Raw genomic sequence first — 20,697 nt, 5'->3', positions numbered from 1 at the left:
TATAATCATAGCGACAGCCTCACAAATCAGGAAAGGATGAGCTATTTTTTTTAAACGTGCTAGAAAAATAACTATCCATATGGAATTTACAAGACAATTTATGAGAATGCAATAATGACATCAGGTTAGGAAAGGGATCCTCAAATAAGGAAAAATATGTAAAGACTGAATTTGACTACACTTAAATTTAAAACTTCTGTATGATAAATGGTATCATAAGGAAAGTAGATACATGAATGTTCTGATTCTCCAAATTTTTATGTAAGAAAGATCTCCAACGAAAACTAAAAATCTATATAATACCTAGGAATAAGCCTAATATGAAAAGTGGCAAGATCTTTATGAAGAAAGTTATTAAAATTTTATCCAAGAATATAAAAAACTTAATAATTAACAAAATGAGACCTATCATGATCCTAATGGGAAAATTTGTATTAATTTGAAGAAGTCTATTATCCTCAAGTCAATAAACTAATGCAATCCCAATCAAAAGAACAATACAATCTCAGTGACATTATAAACTGATTCTAAGACTCACCTGGAACAGGAAATATACAAGATGACAATGGGAGCAGAGGCAGGGAGGACTAGGAACTTGCCTATAGAAAGCAAAACATAGTACAAAATCAAATGATAGTGAAGAGTGTGGTTGGTAGAATAGACATCTAGATCCATTCTCCTTGAAAAGACAACTTAGCATATGATACACCTGGCATTTCAAATGGGTGGAGAAAAGAATGAACGGAGAAAAGAATGAACAGAGAAAAGAATGAAGAATGAAAAAGTTCAATAATAGTTGGGGCAATTGCCTCTTCATTTTTCTTTGGGGGGAGGGACCCTGAAAGATTAGTAACCAATTGTAAAACTAGACCAACATATGAACAAGCAACACTCAAGAGAATCTACAAATGGCCAAAAAACATGGAAATCTTTGGTTTTCAGGGAAATTCAAGCTCAAACAAGGTGTTTTCAAACACAAGACTTGTTAAAAACAAAACAAACATCCCAAGATTGATGCTACCTACTGTTGGCAAGGGTGTGGAGAATGGGGTCCTTTCATGGATGGAGTATAAACGGAAGGAAGCAGTTTCACTATATCCATTAAAATTAAAATCTATGTAACTTTTAAAAAAATTTTGAGAGAGAGTGTAGGTCAGGGAGAGGGGCAGAGGTAGAGAGTGAGAATCTTTTTTTTTTTTTAATATTTATTTCTTTTTCGGAGATAGAGCACAAGCAGGGGAGGGGCAGAGAGAGAGGGAGACACAGAATCTGAAGCAGGCTTCAGGCTCTGAGCTGTCAGCACAGAGCCCAATGCGGAGCTTGAACTCACGAACTGCGAGATCATGACCCAGGCCGAAGTCAGACGCCTAACTGACTGAGCCACCCAGGCGCCCCGAATCTTAAGCAGGCTCCATGCTCAGTGCAGAACCCAATCCAGAACTCAATCCCACGACCTTGGGATCACCCGACTGACTGAGCCACCCAGGCACCCTGAAAAAAATCTAAGTTTTAAACCAGCAGTTCCATGAAGGTAAAGCCATAATTGTAGGGATGAAAAGATATCTTGCATATAATGTTCAATGAAAAGCTAGCTGCAAAAAGGATGACATAATCCCATCTACATAGATCACATACCTAAAACAAAACTGGAGGCTGTAATAAACAGACTATAAAAGGCAGCGGTTAAATCAGGAATTTATTTTATTCTTAAGGAACAGGTAAAAAGAAAGCAGTTCAAGGCTGGCAGGCCAGCTTTTCCAGCCTCAACACACGACCTATGTCGATCCCATGTCACTGCTTAAGGTCCCCCGGACGTCTCGGCAAGAAGAGTGTACACCAGTCCCTTATTTAAGGGCCCGATCTGGAAGTTCTGCTCATATCCCATTGCCCAGTCACAGGGCCACACTTAACTATAAGGGAGGCCGGGAAGTCAAGTCTGCAGCTGAGTAGTCACGTACCCAGGTAAAACTCAGGAAATCTTGTCAGTAAAGGAAAAGGGGAAAACGCACATGAGAGCAGCAGTCTCTGCCATGGGTATTTATAAATGCCTGGGACACAGCCTGGAAGAATACACACGACATACAGTACTTATCTCTGGGACAGGAGCAAGAACAGCGAGGAGACAAAGTATTGCCTGAAATTTTTTACACAGTGATAGTATATTCATGTATAAATTAAGGAAGTTTTAAAATTACAGAAAATTTTATAGCTTGATACCAATATAACATGTTAAATACATTAAACCTATCTACATTGTACAAAGCCTTTAAAGTTCCAAAAAGTAGATTTTATCTAAATGAATAAGTTACTATTATTAAAATCATGACCCTTAGAGCATCGTCCTCTAAGCCTGTCCACCTGGGAGGCATGGTGACAGTGTTCACAGATGTCACACTGAGACACAGGCAGAGCAGCGACCTGCCCGAGGTCCCAGCATGCCAGTGGTAGTGCTGAGACAAGAACTGGAGTGAGGACCACCCTGCTTTGACTGCATCATCCCTTTTGATAGCATTTTCTACTTGACAAGAAGGCTGCAACTTCTCTTGCTCAGCAGAGTTCAGATCTCAGACAAGAAAGATAGAGTGAACTAAATTCAATCAAAGAACAAGGGGGAAGTAGTTTTCTTATAGGCTGATTATTACAAAATTAAATAAAAAAAAGAACTTCCCAGTTCTTCCCAGAACTTCCCAGGGAGTTTTAACTCCCTTCTGAGCCAAATTCTCAAGTTCAAGATTTATTGAGCTGTTTAAAAATCCCATCTATGACTTCTAGATAAAGACAGCAGACTAAAGAAAATAATAGCATCTTCTTCCTCTAACATATAAATCACTCTAAAAACAGAATAAGATGAATAAGACAGATTTTTTTTTAAAAAAAAGCAGAAAATCCTAGTGGGAATGACTCTCTGCCATCTCCTGTCTACGGGTAGGGATGCCTGGGCCCAGGCTATCAAACAGAACCTCAGACCAGAGAGGTAAAATGCAAATCCTCCAATCAGGGCTGTGTGGTGCCCAGCAGAGGCTCTCCCGGACCCCCAACCCAAGTCCTTTCCCTTCCCTCTGCGTCACAGGGAAGAACATACAGATATGGGCAGAGCGGCTCTCTTGCAGCAGAAGCAAGATGTAAAGAAATGGCATAGGAGGAAGGCAAGCCTGATACAGAAAAGGCAGACAGGAAATATAGCAGGCCAGAGAAAACAAATCCAAGAAACAAACTGCACTGTGACCGCTCTAGAAGAAATGCAAGCAATACAACGAACTTAAGAAAACAAGATTTCAGAGCTGAGATGATAAAACAAAGGGCAGGAAACGAGAAAATCAAGGCTAAGAAAACAGAGGATCAGAACAACACCATCACAACGGCCAGGAAACAGCTACAAAGCAAACCTCTGGAGCAGGAGAGTCACAGCAAATGCAAAGCACAAAGACAGATGAAAACCGCTGGACAGAAGATAACACACAAGGGGAACGACGGTGCCTAACACAAAGTAATCAGCATCCTCAGAAAGCAAACAACAAATAAAATAAAAAATGCTCCAAGTTACCGCTCGGCATGTGAACAGAGGGAGCAGTCCGCCAGGGTGGTCACTACACAGTAATCATGGTATATCGGCTGTGGTCTGGAATGACATTTGCGTGCACGTGTATGTTGGTGGTTTCATTTGTACTTACTTTTGGTTCTGCTTAAAGTTTTGTGTATTTTTTTAAGATAACACATTTTATATTCCTAAAAGACAGTCCCCATAGGGGGGAAGAAGATGCACTTGGCTTAAAGTAAAGCCAACATAAGCTTAGTAACACTACAACCTTCTGCAAGTATAGGTCTTATTTATTACCAAGCTATTTCATGCTTTACTAATGAAAATGCCTGCTGATTTAACAGTACCTTAAAAGGAAGACTATGAGACAGATATATTCATAAGACACCAAATCTCATTTTTTATGGGTAACAAATAAGTTTAAATGTTTAAAACCTATGCCCCCAAAATAAGTATCTGTTACCAGATATTGATGAACTAATTTATTGAACAGGTCTGAATGAATATAAGACATGTTTTTAGCACCAATAAAAGAATTCTTGAGATTTCTGGTCTACAAACATCTAAACGAGCAGTAATGTGCTCCCCGACAGCATCTTTTGGGTAGAGGAACAAATGCGATCCAAAGATTAACTATCAGGTCCCTGATTTTATAACATAATTCATAGTGCCAAAATGAAAATATCAACCCAAGTATTTTTAAAACTTTTAAGTTTTGGAGATGAATGTCTTCTTCCTTGAAATTTTAAATTATGAGGTAGATATCATTCAAAGTAAACATCAAATGCAGCCAACTTCTGTTGACAAACATGATTATTAGTTATAGGATTAATAACCAGAAATTTCCATTAGGAAAAGTCAACTGAAAGTTTAGAAAGTAATGTCAGCAGTATTCTGGCTTGAGTTTCCAAATTCCTTCACCACTAGAAGTCCTATGAAAAGTGCACAGATTTCTCAATAGTTCTCGAAAGACACAAGACTGTGAGGCTGATAACTTGCACTCGAACTCCTGCAGGATCTCCCGAGTGCTGGCCTGGCCATCAACACGGGCCTGAAAAGCAATGAAGTTTCTCATTTCCACCAGCAGATCATCGTGTTCCGTGGTGGCAGATGGCGGAGCAGATGCCTCTTGGTGCGCACTGTCACTTTCCAGTCGCTCTGGCAGAATCAGGTGGTTCCTAGCTCTCATTTTAGCCAACAGTGAAGACGAAGGGAGGGCCCCGGGTGAAGACTCTGCATCTTCCACTTTTCCACTGAAGTGCTCACAAGCATTATCCTTTCCATCCTTTCTCGTGACGCCGTCCTGGAGAAAGAAGACCACTGCAGTGATATGCCAGCTTCTAATTCACGTTCCTACTACTTCCCCCAAAACACTGAGGAGCCATAAGCAAATACTAGAGCCCAGGGTAGTGAGGCTGACAGGAAAGAATGAGATGGCATCGAACAAAAAGGGGCAGGGGGCATGTCAAGCACTGAAACCCACCCACCATTATATACCATTTTTCTAAAAACCCAATTCCCCCAAACTACACTCTTCACTCCATCCCTGTGTGGTGAGAGGACGGGGATGGGCAGGGGGCAGGGGTTGCAGCCTCCCTTCGGTGGGAAAGCCGGCTCTAGGAGGTGCGGGTTGTGCAGACTTTTCCTGTCCTTCCTCGCAAGCCCACCCTGATCCAGGCACCGTGGGCTAAGAACAATCGTAGAGCTGCACTTCCTTCTCTTCACTTTTAAATCTTTTGACTCTTTCCTACTTTACACCTCATGTGAGTTTCCCTAGAGCAACAACACAAATCTAACCTTTTTCACATCCCTATTGCTAAAAGAACAGAACATGGAAAGTCAAAGAAACGTTCTCTGTTCTACACGTGTTCATATTAATCGAAAATAGGAGTCTGAGGGGTGCCTGGGTGGCTCAGTCGGTTGAGCATCAACCCAACTTCAGTTTCAGGTCATGATCTCACAGTTTGTGAGTTCGAGCCCCGCGTCGGGCTTGGTGGTGACAGCTCAGAGCCTTGAGCCTACTTCGGATCCTGTGTCTCCCTCTCTCTCTGTGCCTCCCCCACTCATGCTGTATCTCTCTCTCAAAAATAAACATTAAAAAAAATTTTTTTTTTTTTTTTAAGTTTGAAACAGGAGTCTGAACTTGGGGAGTTTTCAACTTTTATCAGTAACATAACCCTTAACTAGCAAAGACCAAAGAGAGCACTGAATGATAGAGTCTGGTCCAGTCTTTACTCAGTGAAGCACTCAGGGCATCCGGGGGTTACAGGACAGGGAGAGATGGGCACAAGGTTCTAGTGGCTAGTAAATTACAAACAACATCCCAGGCAGTTTTCTCAACATTCACGTTAGAGGGTAGGGCTCTCCAGAACTGGTACGTCACCACCGAACGGAGCAGGCTGCAGGGGCAGCAACTCCCACATCCTCTATCCCTGTGTTAACTTTCTGAGGGCAAAACAGAGATTCTGCTGTAGATTTGGGTTAAAGACTGTCTTTTACAAAGTTGGCTGGTCCTTTCAGTTTCACATGAAAGTGCTTCATTAATCAGAGCATACAACACAGATACTGGGGGCCATTATGCCAGCGATTTTCTTCACATCTGAATCAGGTTAAATTTTCACAGCAGTTCTATTAAGACTCACACACGAAAAGCAGACAGGCTATCATATTACCTGGCATTTCTCCTTTGAAGATGTTGAAGAAGGATGCTGCAGAGAGAAGTTGGAATTCCTTTTCTGACCAAATCTACTCCTAAATAAGGAAAAGAGCCACAGTAGATGAAATGTTTGCTCCTGTGGTCTTAGAGATGAAAATGCCCTTTCAAAACTTAATCTTTTGCTGGAAAATTTTCTTCTTCATGGTTACTCTTTCATAACCATGATGCTCATCCCCTTCAGTCTTTCTACGTTGCTCTCCTGGGAAGTCACAGCTGCATCTCAAGTAAGAACCACTCAGTATCTTGTTCAACAAGTGATGGCAACTACCCACAAATTCCAGGTAGAAAGATTATTCTGAACAAATGAACCGAATAGCATAGTAGTTACTGATTGCTGAACACTGGCTAATCATCTTAAGTTTAGTTATTATTCTGTATCTCTTATTTTTAACATCTCTTGAGCAAAACAGATCATGCCGCCTTCCCTGAAAACTCAGCTTTGGAAGGCAGGAGACAGTGTGAGGAAGAACGTAAGACTATAAATGTTTTTCCCCAAGTCATGCAAATCTGATTGACCCAACCCCTCCCTGCAAGACTTTCTACCACGCCTGCCCTGGCTTTATTCCTGGCCTAGGCGGTTTGGCCACCTCACATGCATGGGAGAGCAGCAATCTCTTACTTTATTCCTGCTGGTGCACCAGAAACCCCCCGATGGCCTGTCCAGGTGGGAACACCAGACACTGCTCCCAGACACCGTTGACGAGAGAGCCTCAGCGCTTTCAGGGCATCCTGGGCCACTCGGTTGGCCTCTGCCTCCACCAGCACATAATCTGGATTGGCCCCATCTATGATGGCATCGTGTTTCATGACACTGTGCACACCAACTAACAAGAACAAAGGAAACAGTAATATGTTATTCCGGTTTGTACACAATATGTTTTCTTCTATATTGGCTAGTCTTGTTGTGGGTGGAGGAAAAACAATGAACATTTTTAGCTGCCATTTGCCAAGTTGACTATCATGACCCAGGAACTTTATAAATGCTGTTGCTAGTCACCTTCATCACCACCCTACAAGGTATGTGGGGATTACTAATGACCCTCAACATATCTGCTACCTGGAAATTTTTAAAACCGTCTATTAATTCTTTACTGAAGGGAAAGATGTAAAAATATAAGCCAGAATTATAGAGTTTCTAAAAACTAATGATCATGAAAATGCCACTTATCAGCAGAATTTAATGAAGTTTTCAGTGGTAAATTCATAGCCTTAAATATTTATGTATCAATAAAAATGAAAGAATAAAAATGAATTAATTTCTTTTTTTATTTTAAAAAAGCATTTTTCTCTTTTTGAGTTAGAGAGAGAGTACCCTTGGGCTTGTCCCCTACATGCACAGACGAGGTGGGGAGGGGCAGAGGGACAGGGAGAGAGAAAATCTTAAGCAGGCTCTAAGCCCATCACAGAGCCTGACTCAGGGCTTGATCTCACAATTGTGAGATCATGACCTGAGCCAAAATCAAGAGTCACGCACTTAACTGACTGAGCCACCCAGGCGCCCCAAATGAATTAACAAATTTCTAAGTCAGTCTTATAAAAATTAAGCCAAAAAAACTCACCAAAACGCAAAAAAAAAAAAAAAAAAAAAAGGAAGCACGGGGAAGAAAATAATAAAGATAAAAGCAAAAATTAATGAGGTAGAGAACGATAGACCTAATTAATAAATCAAAATGCTGATTTAAAAAAAAAAAATCACAAACAAACCACTAGCTTAACCTGACCGAAAAAAAAGTGTGGCAGAAATCTACAAAATTAGAAATGACAAGGGAGCAACTGTCTTGAAACAGAAGCAAGTTTCTAAAAAATTACAATAACATTTTCAATGCCTCTATGCAAATAAACTTGAAAACTAAACAAAAGAGATCATTTCCTAGGAAAACAGACCAGTAAATGGAAAAGAAATAGAAGGTAGGAGGCCCAGAGGGTTTCCTTCTGAAATGCCATACAGAAACCTGCCCTCCCGAATTGAGACCCACAAACGGTGATCTCTGGTCACTCGGGCCATCACACTGTGAACACGATGACTGCAGAGGCCTGAACAAGACAACATTCCCAGGGATGACTACGCTGTGCAGGACTGCCTGTCCTCCCTGGTCCTGAGCAACTGTGGAATCTGCTTTCCTGATTGTTCTCCCTCGATATTAGTGATCAGCTTTCCCACTTCCAGAGTGCCTGCCCATGGCCACGTCCCTGCCTCTCCCCTATGACGGTTACTTTAATCTCCTGTGCTGGAAAATGACATAAATATAGCATGTCCAGGAACTTCCTATTAGTGTTCAGGTCACACAAATCTACTTAAAGCACTGCACCCCTCCTGTATGTGGTTGTAAGTCAAGTACTGTTGTTCCCCAAAGGTTCAATTTCTTTGAGGTCTTCAGAAAAGAGAGGTGAATAAGATTTTCAAAATGTCACTATATTCCAAATCTGAATTTTAGAAGAAAAACTACTTCCAGCTGAGAGCCCATTTGGCCCTGTGAGTAAAGGCTGCTACTGCTACAAAGAGCCTACCCATCTTCTGTTCCTAGCACACCTGTGGCATATTCAGCAAAAAGATTACCTGACTTTTTGAAAAGCTTTTCCAAGACATAATCGTCATTGCTCTGCGGGCTGGCCTCATTCTCATTTTCACTGTCTTGCTTCTGGTACCGCCTTTTCTTCACTAGGTGTGGAATTCGAGTTCCTTCAAACTTGGCATCTCTGCGATGCTTAGAGTTCTTAGGCTTTTGCTTCAGCCTGCGATGGTGTGGGGTCTCTTCTTCTGGTGCACTATGTTTTGTTTTAGACTTGTGCTTATAAAAATTATTTTCCGTTTGCTTATTCTCCCGAAGAGGGTCTGTTGGAGCCTGGCAGCTTTCTCTTTTGTCAGAAAGACCTTGTTTTTCATGGATGCTTTCTTCACTAGACAGTCCATCCATTTTGCTGATTCCTGGAGAATCTGAACATTCCCCATGTCCACTAATCACTGATGACTCCTCTGGTCTAGACACTGCACTCGTCTCTTCTCCAGGCCCATCACCACCAGTCAGATCTCTAGGCGTTCGAGGGGCATCTTTCAAAGGATCAGATGTTACTTGATCAGATGTTACTGCATTTACTTCAGCTCCTGTCGCTGTAGACTTTTCTTCAGATGATGTGGCATCATTTGCAGATGCATTAGAATCAGGGCACTTTTTGCACATTGAAACATTAGGGTCTGTTCCAAAGGCTGGCAGAAGTTTTCTTTTTAAAAGGCGTTTGGGAGTCTGAACATCTGAACCAGTTCCTATAAAGGGGAAAAGCACACTCAAGTTACACTACATAATTCTGCCGTGATTTACTACTCTAAGTTAAGTTACTTTATGTAATACCTGCAAAAATAGCACTTGTTTCAGTGCTCTGGGATGCATCGGGGCTTGTCAGAGTGAACAGCTCATAAAGATCGTTGGACTTGAAAAATCGCCTTTGCTTCGGATCTTTCAGCACTCTATTTGTCAAAAACTGCTTGAAAATTTGTCTAAAAAGATAAAAATTAAACTCGTATGAAACAATGCTTAGCCGTGCCTCAAAATCCTAATTATAAAACTATGACTGATATGATAACTGCAGCTGAACAAATGTCTAAATAATACCCAAACTTCTTGCCTTGGAAAATTACAATTCAGAAAGTACATGAAACATTGGATGGTCTCCATGTTTTATAGAATCTGAAATACAAAGAATATCATATTATTTATACCCAGTGAGCTTTTTCAACCTCCAAGATTCATCACATGTCAGACAACACTTTTCTATATGTAATCATGTGATTCACAGCCTTTCTGAGCTGGAAGGAGTCAGCTTCCTGGCAGGTCCCCTGCCCTGCCCTCTTCAGGACCCTTCCATGATGGCATTCGGGAAACTCTCTTAACTGAGCTTTGTACTTGAAGCCGTCTCACCCACTTCCGCGTGCTGATTCACACTCTATGCTGAAGCTCCACACCATCATCACCCCTGCCCAGACGTCCCCACAAAGCAGTCCTGCCCCTATCACCCAGGCTACAACATGTCTCTCTAAAAGGAAGCTCTCCCTCACAGGACTCAGCTCATCTCCAGCCCTCTCAGAATAAGGACTTGAGGGGGCACCTGGGTAGCTCAGTCAGTTAAGCGTCCAACTTCAGTTCAGGTCATGATCTCACGGTTCATGAGTTCGAGCCCCACGCTGGGCTCTGTGCTGACAGCTCGGAGCCTGGAGCCTGGAGCCTGCTTCAGATTCTGTGTCTCCCTCTCTCTCTGCCCTTCCCCCAGTCACACTCTGTCTCTCTCTCTCTCTCAAAAATAAACATTAAAGGGGCGCCTGGGTGGCGCAGTCGGTTAAGCGTCCGACTTCAGCCAGGTCACGATCTCGCGGTCCGTGAGTTCGAGCCCCGCGTCGGGCTCTGGGCTGATGGCTCGGAGCCTGGAGCCTGTTTCCGATTCTGTGTCTCCCTCTCTCTCTGCCCCTCCCCCGTTCATGCTCTGTCTCTCTCTGTCCCAAAAATAAATAAAAAACGTTGAAAAAAAAAAAATAAACATTAAAAAAATTACAAAAAAAAAGAATAAGAACTTGAAGAACACACACCTATCTGGCAGTAACCCAGTGCAGGGTAGAAAGCAGGAAGCCTTGCTTTAAGAGCTGGGGTACAGTTTGAGAATAAAGTCTTCAGCAGAGGAGGGGGGAGAAGGTGGCAGTATCTCCACCCCACTGTTAAAGTGACCTTTGCCCAAACCCCTACTCGTTGTAGAGAGAGATGGAAAAAGAAACAGGTATCCTGGTCAACCTGTCTCTCAGGGGCATCTGAACCAGGCTACCCCACACTGATCACACCTGCATGTTATGTGAAAATTTCAGTATATATTTCAACTCTGTCACTTCTTAAAATTTTTGAAAAAAGATGGTACACTATAGTAGATAGGTACGTTTCTCTTAAATAAGTTAACATGAAGTTTACACATAAGCAGTCCTTGATGTTTAATAAGGTACGAAGACATTCAGGTTCAAAGACTTTTACTTTTTTTTTTTTTTAATATTAAGTAAACTCCATCCCCAATGTGGGGCTTGAACCCATGAACCCGAGATCAAGAGTCACATGCTCTACTGACAGCCACCCAGGCACCCCAAAGACATTTTCTAAAAACTCAAAATAAGCCATCTGAACTTACTTTAATAAGAAAAAATACAAAACCAAAACAACAACCAAAAAAAAACCCCCCAAACCCTCACATATCCTTTAAGTTACAGCAACTATTGCTCTAAGATGAAAAGACTTTTAAAGCAATACATGAAAAAAATTCCCAGCTCCAAGCCCTGGAGGCATACTTCTAGATCTACATCCTGCACACGCCGCAGCGGGGAGAGCAGTCTCCAGTCAAGGAGCGAGCAGCCATCTGTACTGACCGGTGGTAAATCTTTTCTTCGATGGTGCCTGCAGTCAGCAGCCTGTACACCGTCACTTGCTTCTTCTGGCCGATCCTCCAGGCTCGCTCCCGGGCCTGCAGCAGAGAGATGCATGGTAACAAGCACCCTTCCCAATGACAAGCACTTACCAAAAGAAAAGAGAGACAGCCGGTTGCTTCCTTCCCCTGCCAAAGCTAAAATTTTGGCTACTGATGCTAAAATACATATAAGGCCTATTAAGGAAGATAAATAGGCAGGTGACAAAGGCAGACGGAGCCATCTCCACCTGAAAAACAATGTGTGTAACTTTGCACTCTCTCTCTGTACCCCAGGTGTAGCGATGAATGTTACAGATAAACTGCTGGAGACTCTTCCTGTCTGTGAGGCCAGACGGTATCTTCCTCCACGCTGAAGACTGGGCAACAACCAAGATGTCAGCTCCATGCAGAAGCTGACAGGGGCGCCGAAGGACACTCCCAAGTGCTGGCCACTCACCTGTATGCCACTAATACACTCCCTTACCTGTGTGTCTGTACTTGGGTTCCAGTCGGGATCATAGATGATGACTCTGTTTGCCCCCGTCAGGTTGACTCCTATGCCACCCACCCGAGTGGTCAGAAGAAACACAAATATAGATGTGTCCTAGAGGTAAGATGTGCAACTTTTAGCATGCTCATTTAAGACTAGTTACAGCTCTTCACCTCTGTCTTTACATACTCTACACATGGAAACCTCTTCCCAATACAAAAAATGGGTTATGTCCTGGAGACCGTGGGTCAGTCAAGATCTCATCTCACAACTCCTACTTTTAGTATCAATTATATTAGAAATATCTCAGAGTTGGCTTTTCAAGAAGGAATACACATTCTTTGTTTAGACACACAAACATACACAAAATACAGAAATGCACAGAGTTTAAAGCAGTAAGTCTCTCCCTACCCACTGCCTATTCCCCATGTACGCATGGCTCAGGTGAGTGAAGCTATTCTCCTTCCTTCCTCTGCACAGAGTAGCACTACTTGGTTTTACTGTTATATACACTGGTTACCTCGTTGTATCTTGTAATCAGTGGTTGTCTTGAAGCTATTGCAGTGGTACCATCCATCTTGAGGTAAGAATACTTTTGGGCTCTAAGGAATACTTCAAGTATGTCCAACATCTGTTTGGGAGAGGGGGGAGGGGAAAAGAGTTTAAAAATCAAAAATACACTTGCAGTGAGTACTCTCACATTTCTCTAAACAGTCAAACCTTCCCCAACAGGCTTAAATTAAAAGGGGCTTCTTGCTCTGAGGCAGATAAATATAATACTTACTACAAGAGTATTTTTGGTATTTCTCTACTATTAATTCTTCTCAGTTTTGTAAAGAGCAGGACATCTATTTGAGTTCAGACCCAAACCTACCCACACCCTAGAATCACATGGTAAACCTTTTTTTTTTTTTTTTTTAATGTTTATTTTTGACAGAGAGAGACAGAGCATGAGTGGGGGAGGGGCAGAGAGAGAGGGGGAGACAGAATCTGAAGCAGGCTCCAGGCTCGGAGCTGTCAGCACAGAGCCCGACGCGGGGCTTGAACTCACGGATCGCGAGATCATGACCTGAGCCGAAGTCAGACACTCAATTGACTGAGCCACCCAGGCGCCCCTTTGGTAAACCTTTTTAAAAAGCTAACTTCTAGGCACCAATTCTAGAGAAAGATCCAAGCTCCCAAAGAGATCTGTAGGCTTTCCACCTTAGTATCAGGGGGTGAATTTGCTTTTAAAATCATTATTTTAAATTACATCTCATTTTTAAAATTACTGGTTGTTAAGTCTTAAAGAATTGTTGTTTCTTGTATGAGGTCTGTATACTCACTTGTCTTGACTGCGAAAATAGCAATACTCGTTGACCTTGTTTGTGCCATATTTTCAACAAGGACTCAACTACTATCATTTTCCCAGAACGTTTCCAGTATCCAAACTGATCTTCTTCTAGTTCATCATCTGGAATACCTCTGAGATTCTTGGGGCCTCCAGAAAAGAGATCAGGGTGGTTGCAGATTTTTCTTAGGGCTACAAGTCCAGAGAAAATCTATGGTATAAAAGAATTACGTGCATTTGATTATCCCACTTAAATAACATTCGCTTGGAAAGGGAGGGAAGGATGATATTCAGTATGTAACACAGATTAAAAAGGAATTCTTCACCAGTTTCTTAGCTTCCTCCACATCCACAGCATATTAGGAGCTGGAAGAAATCAACCTTCATTCATCTTCTATCTTGCTAAGGTAAGTAAGTTCTCTAGAAACAAAAACATCCTATTGGACTGAACATCTACTGGTCATATTTAATTTACTGATGATTTATTTTCTCTCACTAGAAAAAAAGGTATGCAGTTCACAGCATATAAAAACTGACTCATCTTTTATGTGAATAAAAACATGCCCATCTAAATGTGGAGAAATTGGGCAGGTAACTGAACAAATGCATTTAAATATTACTAAGTACACCTCACTGAAAGTTCTGCAGTTGAACATGAGTCAGAGGTTGAAGTTCCATTTACTTTTAACTTTTTTTTTTTTAATGTTTATTTAGTTTTGAGAGAGAGACACACAGAGTACGAACAGGGGAGGGGCAGAGAGAGAAGGAAACACAGAATCTGAAGCGGGGTCCAGGCTCTGAACTGTCAGCACAGAGCCTGACACAGGGCTCAAACCCACAAACCATGAGCTCATGACCTGAGCCAAAGTTTAGACGCTTAACCGACTGAGCCACCCAGGCGCCCCAAGTTCCATTTACTTTTATATTAGAATATCAGAAAACGTGTCTGCCTGGAAAATATGCAAATGGGAAAGACATGAGGGTGGTTCATTCAGCAGAAGGGCGTAAGAAGAGACCAGGAGTGCCTGCCCTCCAGGCTCCCAGCAGAAGGGCATCCTTCACAGCTTTCTCAAATCAAGCTCAGGACTCAAATCAAGCTCAGGAGTATAAAAGCTCAAGTAGAAAAAGATGAACCATAAGTGAAGTCAACAATGGTAGTTTTAACTAGCAAACAACAGTTAAACAAAATAAACAATAAAAAAATCTGAACAAATCAGGAACATTGTCAAAATTCCTCCAGTCATCTGTAACTCTCCGTCTGCCTCTAGATCTGTGCTTCCAATACAGTGGTCACAAGCCACAGAGGGCTACTATGCACACACAGTGTGGCTAGTGCAGGGGCACCTGGGTGGCTCAGTGGGTTGAGCATTCAACTCTTGGTTTCAGCTCAGGTCATGATCTTGTGGTTTCATGGGTTCAAGTCCCACATCGGGCTCTGAGCTGGCAGTGCAGAGCCTGCTTGGGATCCTCTCTCTCTTTCTGCCCCTTCCTGATTCGCACTCTCTCTCTCAAAAATAAATTAATTAAAAAAATAATAAAGCATGGTAGTCCAAATTGAGATGTGCTGCAAATGTAAAATATCCAATTTTAAAGATGTAGTTTTAAAAAAGGTAAAATATTTCATTAATAATTTAAAATGTTTGATTATGTATTAAAATGACATTTTAGATACATACATCAGGTTAAATAAAATTCATTATCAAAATTGATTTCACTTCCTTTTACCTTTTTTAATGTGACTAGGACAATTTAAAATCCCATATGCAGCTGGCATTGTGTATCTACGGGTTGGTGCTAATCTAGACCACCTACGGCTTCCCAATTCAGAGGCACACGAAGCTAAGTTAAGGGACGATTTTGGAGAGATGAATAAATGTGAATGATTGAAGAACCTCCCATAGATGCCAAAGACAGATGAAGTAAGAAACTGTGCGCTGAAAGAACTGAAATGACTTCATCTGGAAGAAACAGCACGCAGACAGTACAGGACACGGGCAGCCCGTCACCCATTCTCATCTCTTTGTCAACCTCTGTGTATAAGCAGGGAAGTGTGTTTTGGAGAGTAAGGTGCTTGCCACTCAGCTGTACCTCCCAGGAGGACAGACCAAAGACTAAGGAAGTTTTATGTGTCAAATAAACAAAACACAATTCACACTTTAGGACACTGAAGCACAATGAAATTGAACAGTTTATACGGAGCTTCAAACTAAATGCTGATTATAAGGCGACTATGCTTATTGAATAGACCTTTACCCCCATCTACTGCTGAGTACTGCCAGTAACTAAAATGTTATCACTCACACAAACATTTATAATCCTAATTCTTCCTTCATGCACCTGCTAACCCCAGCAGTCCAGGGCCACTTCCCTGCTTTCTGCAAAGGACGAGACATCCCTGCAGGACTCACCGCTACAGACCCTGTGTCTGGCACTACTCTTCTGGACCACGAGACGTGGGGCTCAAGTGTAACCGTGCTGCAATACAGGCAAAAGGAAGCATGCTCAAATGGAACTGTATGTTCTCTTACTTCTGGAAGGGCTTTGAATTAAGTGACGGTGCACACCCGAATGTTTCTAAGAGGTAACCATGAATCCTTGACTAGTCCTAGGTTCCTTTCCTCCCCTGCTTCCCTGCTCCACAATTCATTTCTCTACTTTCCATTATTTAGCTGACCTGCATATCTCCATTAAGAATTCTGTAAACTTCTTTGGAATCAATAAAATTTTGGTAGACTTTAAGTTGTTCCTCTGTAAGACGGCAAAATAGGACCTATAGGGGAGGAAAAAAAGAGAATTTTTTTTTAAAAACTGTGAAAATAATTAAAATATCAACAAAATTTTCCAATTAAAAAAGCACAACAAATACAATTTTAACAATGTACTTCTTATTTTAAAAAGCCAAAATTGTGCCACATCTCAAGGTGAACAAAAACATAAGTCACCCCTTTACATCAGCCCCTCCATTTCTGTCATCCATCCACCTCCAGATTCCCACCCACTCTCCCAACAGTCCCTGAAGACTGGCTTCCTCTCCACAACAAAGTTCAGGGACAGGTGCACAGAGCCTCCTGCATCCTAGCCTCCAAGAGTTCAGACCATGTCACCACCTGTGCCCCGCTCCCACCTTCACTTCCGTAGACCTGACCAGGGACCCTACCCTCGCCTGACTTGTTCCCTTTCCTGGAGATGGAAGCACAGGTCCGTAAGTTTACCAGACTCGCCCACCCTCCCAACCCAACTGTGCCTGTTACTCCATGCCAGAACATTCCTTGATTTTCTGCCTCTCAATCCTCCTTTTTCCACGTCCACTGCCGCCACCTCATGGCTTGACACTATTCCTTAGTCATTAAAACAAGACATTCTCCTTCAGCTACCCCTTTGCCACCCGCTATGTCTGCATTGTAAACTTTCAAATGAAGACTGACTCAACCACCTGCCTTCTCTAATCCTTTCTGGTAAAGTACTGAGCACTGCTGAAGAACACTACCCATCGGGGCAGTGTCCTGCCACTCCTGCTCCTGGTCTCCAGGGGAAGTCTCTATGCACTCCCCACTCAGCACCTTCTATAAACCTAGAACAACTGTGACAACACTCCTCATTCTCCCCAAGCCTCCCACCTACCCACCACCTTTGTTACCCACCTTTGTCTCAACCTCTACTTAAAAGCAATCAAACGGACAAAACATCAAAAATAGAAACTGAAGCTATCAGTCATGATTCCCTGACTTTCACTTCCTAAAATTCATCTACTTTATCCACCTCACCTGGTTTTCCTTTATCCTCAGAACAGCTTCCTATTTGCAATCGGGGCAACCCTTTGACCTTCACACTGGATCTGAAAACCCTCTCCTCTTCCTTACACCTAAGTGCTCCACCACCTTACACTTTCCAAAATCTGAGGGGGAAAACTGCCTGAATGGATTATGTACAATCACCATCCCCACATCCTCTCCTGGACCCAGCACAAGCCTGGAGCACATCCACCAGGAAACTGCCGTGGATGAGGTCACTAATAACTTCCTGGCAGCCGGCCACACAGGGACCCTAGACCTCATGATCCATTTCCCCTACCCTACCTCCTGCCTTTCTACGTAGGCCTCCTATCCTCCTGGCTAGTCCCTCCTGATACCCTCTCCACAACACTGCAGCTTTTCTCTTCTCGTTCCGTGCATGGGCCTCAGGCAAACTCATCCCTGCCTGTAACTTTCACCCCTTCCCTGCTCAGAGGTCACAACTACATCCCAGCCTAGAACTCTCCTCAGAACCCAAGACTCATTTATAATTGCCTTTTAAGCAGGCAGATATTTCGTGGGTGCTTCAAACGACCCGAATTAAACTCGTCAGCTGTCTCCTCCATGTTCTGTCCTTTGAAGCCTCTGGCAGCAGATCCATCCCATCAACTACACAGGAAACCCCTCCTTGGTTCAGACTCATCTTTCCCCTCAGACTCTATAAGGACCGGCTAACTCATCCCTGTGCCTCCATTTTCCTTCTCCTCCAATGCGTTCATATGCTGCCTGAGTAATCTTTCTAAAATATGAACCTGAGTATATGTAATTCCTGATTTCTTAAACTCATATTTCAGTCCTTTGAATACAAAGGCAACAGGGAAAAGCATTTCCTGTTAATTACAAAGTTAACTGAACAAATTATTCACCAGATGCTTCATGTACGCAAATCACTGTTTTAGGTGTTACGTGGCATTTTAAGATGGGTGAGACAAAGTCCCAACCTCAAGGAATTCTAGTCAAGAGCCTCGTGGGATCTTAAAACTCCTGTGTGTAGGTTTGCTGGAGTGTGGGATGGGTGGATGCAGTGGGGTGGAAAACCTCCAGGAAGAGGGAACGTCCAAGCACATGGAAAGACAAGTGGCTCATGTTTGGAAAACAAGAAGTGATTTGCTTTGGCTACTACATGGAATATAAAAAAGACACATTCTGGGACTCCACAGCGAAAATAAATTAGTGCAAATAAGCTAAATCAGGTATTCTTGATGGGAAGAGGGACATTGAAGATAACTGGCAGGAAGATGAGCCTTGGAAAAACTAATCCAGCAACACTATGCAATAATGAGGAGAGTGCCAATCAATGGTGGAAAACGAGACAGACACTGGCTGCATTAATTTAGGAGGATGTAGAGCAAAGAAGTGAAAGCATGAAAAAGGACAAATAAAACAGCACAGCAACTGGTGGATTTGGAATTAGACAAAGAACAGAGCACTGTGGCCTGAGACACTGGTGGGAAAGAGAGACCTGCAAGGGGAATGCTAAGATCAAGGGCTGAGTTTGGAAATAAGTCTGGGGGAAGGGAAGAGGCAGGGATAGAAAAGCCTTGGTGACAGATCTCCAAGATCTTTTATATTTTCAACACTGAGAAATCTACAATGTACTTACTTTCAAAAGAAGGTGTAGTCATTGGTGGAGATAACAGACCACCAGGATGGCCTTTAAAAGGATGCCCCTTTTACAACCTAAGTCAGATGACATCATTCCTTGGCTCAGTATCTCCCTGTGAACCACCTCCTCCCTCACAGTAAAATCCAGTCTTCAGCGTGACCAGCAGGCCCTGTTGATCTGGCCAGCCATCTGACTTCTCCCTCTGACCACTGTCATCCTTCTTCCTGCCCTCAGGCCACAATGCCTTCCTTGAAGGTACCAACGCCCTTCCACTTCCATCTACCTAAAATGCTCTTCTTCCAAAAACTCCATGATTCACTCCTTCACCTTCTTTAGGCCTCTGTTAAATGTCCGTTTACCAGAGAAGAGACCGCTAGCCATCCCTTACAAGAAGCCCCCTTCCCCAAATCCTCGCCCTTACTCACCCCATCCCCCTTACCCTGCTCATTTTTTCCTCCACACTACTGCTGCCTGCCATGTGACATATTTACCTATGACTATCTCCCCTCCTCAAGAATGAACGTGAGTTCCATGAGAGTGAGCGTTTGCTCTGTTCATTGCTATCTCCCAGGAATGTGACTGGCACCTACTATGATTTGTGGCAAGAATGAGTTGGGGCTTGAGGAAAATAGAGAAGTTTACAAGTGCAGCTGCAGGAATATGTGTGTTAATAAGCAAAAGAGCAAAGCCTGTGGACAGAGGAAGAGTCCTGCCGAGGGCAGATGACACAGCAGGCTCACCTGTCACATACAGATGTATACAAACGTAAAGCAGCAGCCCGGCAGCACCAGCGACCACACCTGTTAGCCTCGCCAACTTTGTGCATGAAAAGTAAACAGAGAGGTACACCCACGCTTCAGAAATGTTTTGGTAACTCCTCGATTTACAGACCTGTTCATTTTTATCTGGCAAAGAAAGGCTCATTTTGACATCTGACTTCATTCTCCGCAGTAGGTATGGATTTATGGTATCTCGTAAGACACATGCACATTTATAAGCAGTTTTAACCTTCAATAAGAGAAAAAGGTTAACAATTACTTATGTTTAAGAAATACATTTGTTCTTACCTCTCAACTGATTCCCATGTTTAAAACAAAATTTTTTAATGACCTCTGGTTGTACAAAAGTGGCTGGAAATGGCTGGAAAACGGTTTGGAAAAATTAGGATAAGCTCCATATATTCCATTAGGTGACAGATTTCATAAGATCTCATCAGTAAAAAAAAACTGACTAATCAAATTTACAAAAAAGAACTGGTAATTCTGTGCCCTATTTCTCCTCCATACTTTGCTTTAATTATTATTATATAGTTAGACCTTAAAGTAGAGATTGGTTTCGTTCTCGACTACCCTCTAGGGAAAAAACAGCTTTCAAATGAATCTCTGTTTATAATCTTGCATTCTCCAAAAGCAACAAAGAAACTGCTGCCCTGCAAGACTGAAGATCAAAAGCTAACTCTGGGGGAAAGCTGCAGCAATGGGAGCAACCAGATAATAAGCTGAGATTACTGCCCACTGGGGACTTAGGAGAGTAAGTTCAAGAAAAGCCCTATGATCCCAGAAATAAAAGGTCACTCTAGCCTAAGACAGAGCATATGGTTCTGTAATGGAGCATAGCCACATGAGATGGGTATTAACTGTATGTAGAAAAACAAAGACCCACAGCTCGGGAAACACTCCCTCTGCAATTCACTTAAAGGCAAACAACGAATTCAATAAATTATTGATACCTGGAAAAATCTAAATAGGCTTAACAACCTAGTAGGGAGGACTATTTAATGAAACAAGAAAAATTCC

General features: G+C 42.5%; 1 protein-coding gene across 2 annotated transcripts in view; it reads right to left on the bottom strand.

The window, feature by feature from the left end:
• Positions 1-1,683: 1,683 nt before the first annotated feature.
• ERCC6 (ERCC excision repair 6, chromatin remodeling factor) overlaps positions 1,684-20,697 on the bottom strand; it is a 77,981-nt gene continuing 58,967 nt past the window's right edge. Inside the window, exons 11-21 of one of the 2 annotated variants that reach the window (XM_060642189.3) lie at positions 19,793-19,909; positions 16,179-16,274; positions 13,500-13,715; positions 12,695-12,805; positions 12,169-12,288; positions 11,647-11,741; positions 9,602-9,747; positions 8,812-9,516; positions 6,874-7,078; positions 6,211-6,289; positions 1,684-4,841 (exon numbers count right to left, since the gene is read on the bottom strand). In XM_060642189.3, the coding sequence (XP_060498172.3) occupies positions 4,422-4,841; positions 6,211-6,289; positions 6,874-7,078; positions 8,812-9,516; positions 9,602-9,747; positions 11,647-11,741; positions 12,169-12,288; positions 12,695-12,805; positions 13,500-13,715; positions 16,179-16,274; positions 19,793-19,909 (2,310 nt within the window). In that variant the 3' untranslated portion in view covers positions 1,684-4,421. Of the gene's footprint in view, positions 4,842-6,210; positions 6,550-6,873; positions 7,079-8,811; positions 9,517-9,601; positions 9,748-11,646; positions 11,742-12,168; positions 12,289-12,694; positions 12,806-13,499; positions 13,716-16,178; positions 16,275-19,792; positions 19,910-20,697 lie in introns of both variants that reach the window. The other variant, XR_009612981.3, reaches the window with a different exon arrangement.

Source organism: Panthera onca, chromosome D2 (genome assembly GCF_046562875.1).
Source record: "Panthera onca isolate mPanOnc1 chromosome D2, mPanOnc1 haplotype 2, whole genome shotgun sequence".
Classification (NCBI taxonomy): Eukaryota; Metazoa; Chordata; class Mammalia; order Carnivora; family Felidae; genus Panthera; species Panthera onca.
This window is presented reverse-complemented; position numbering and strand designations above follow the sequence as displayed.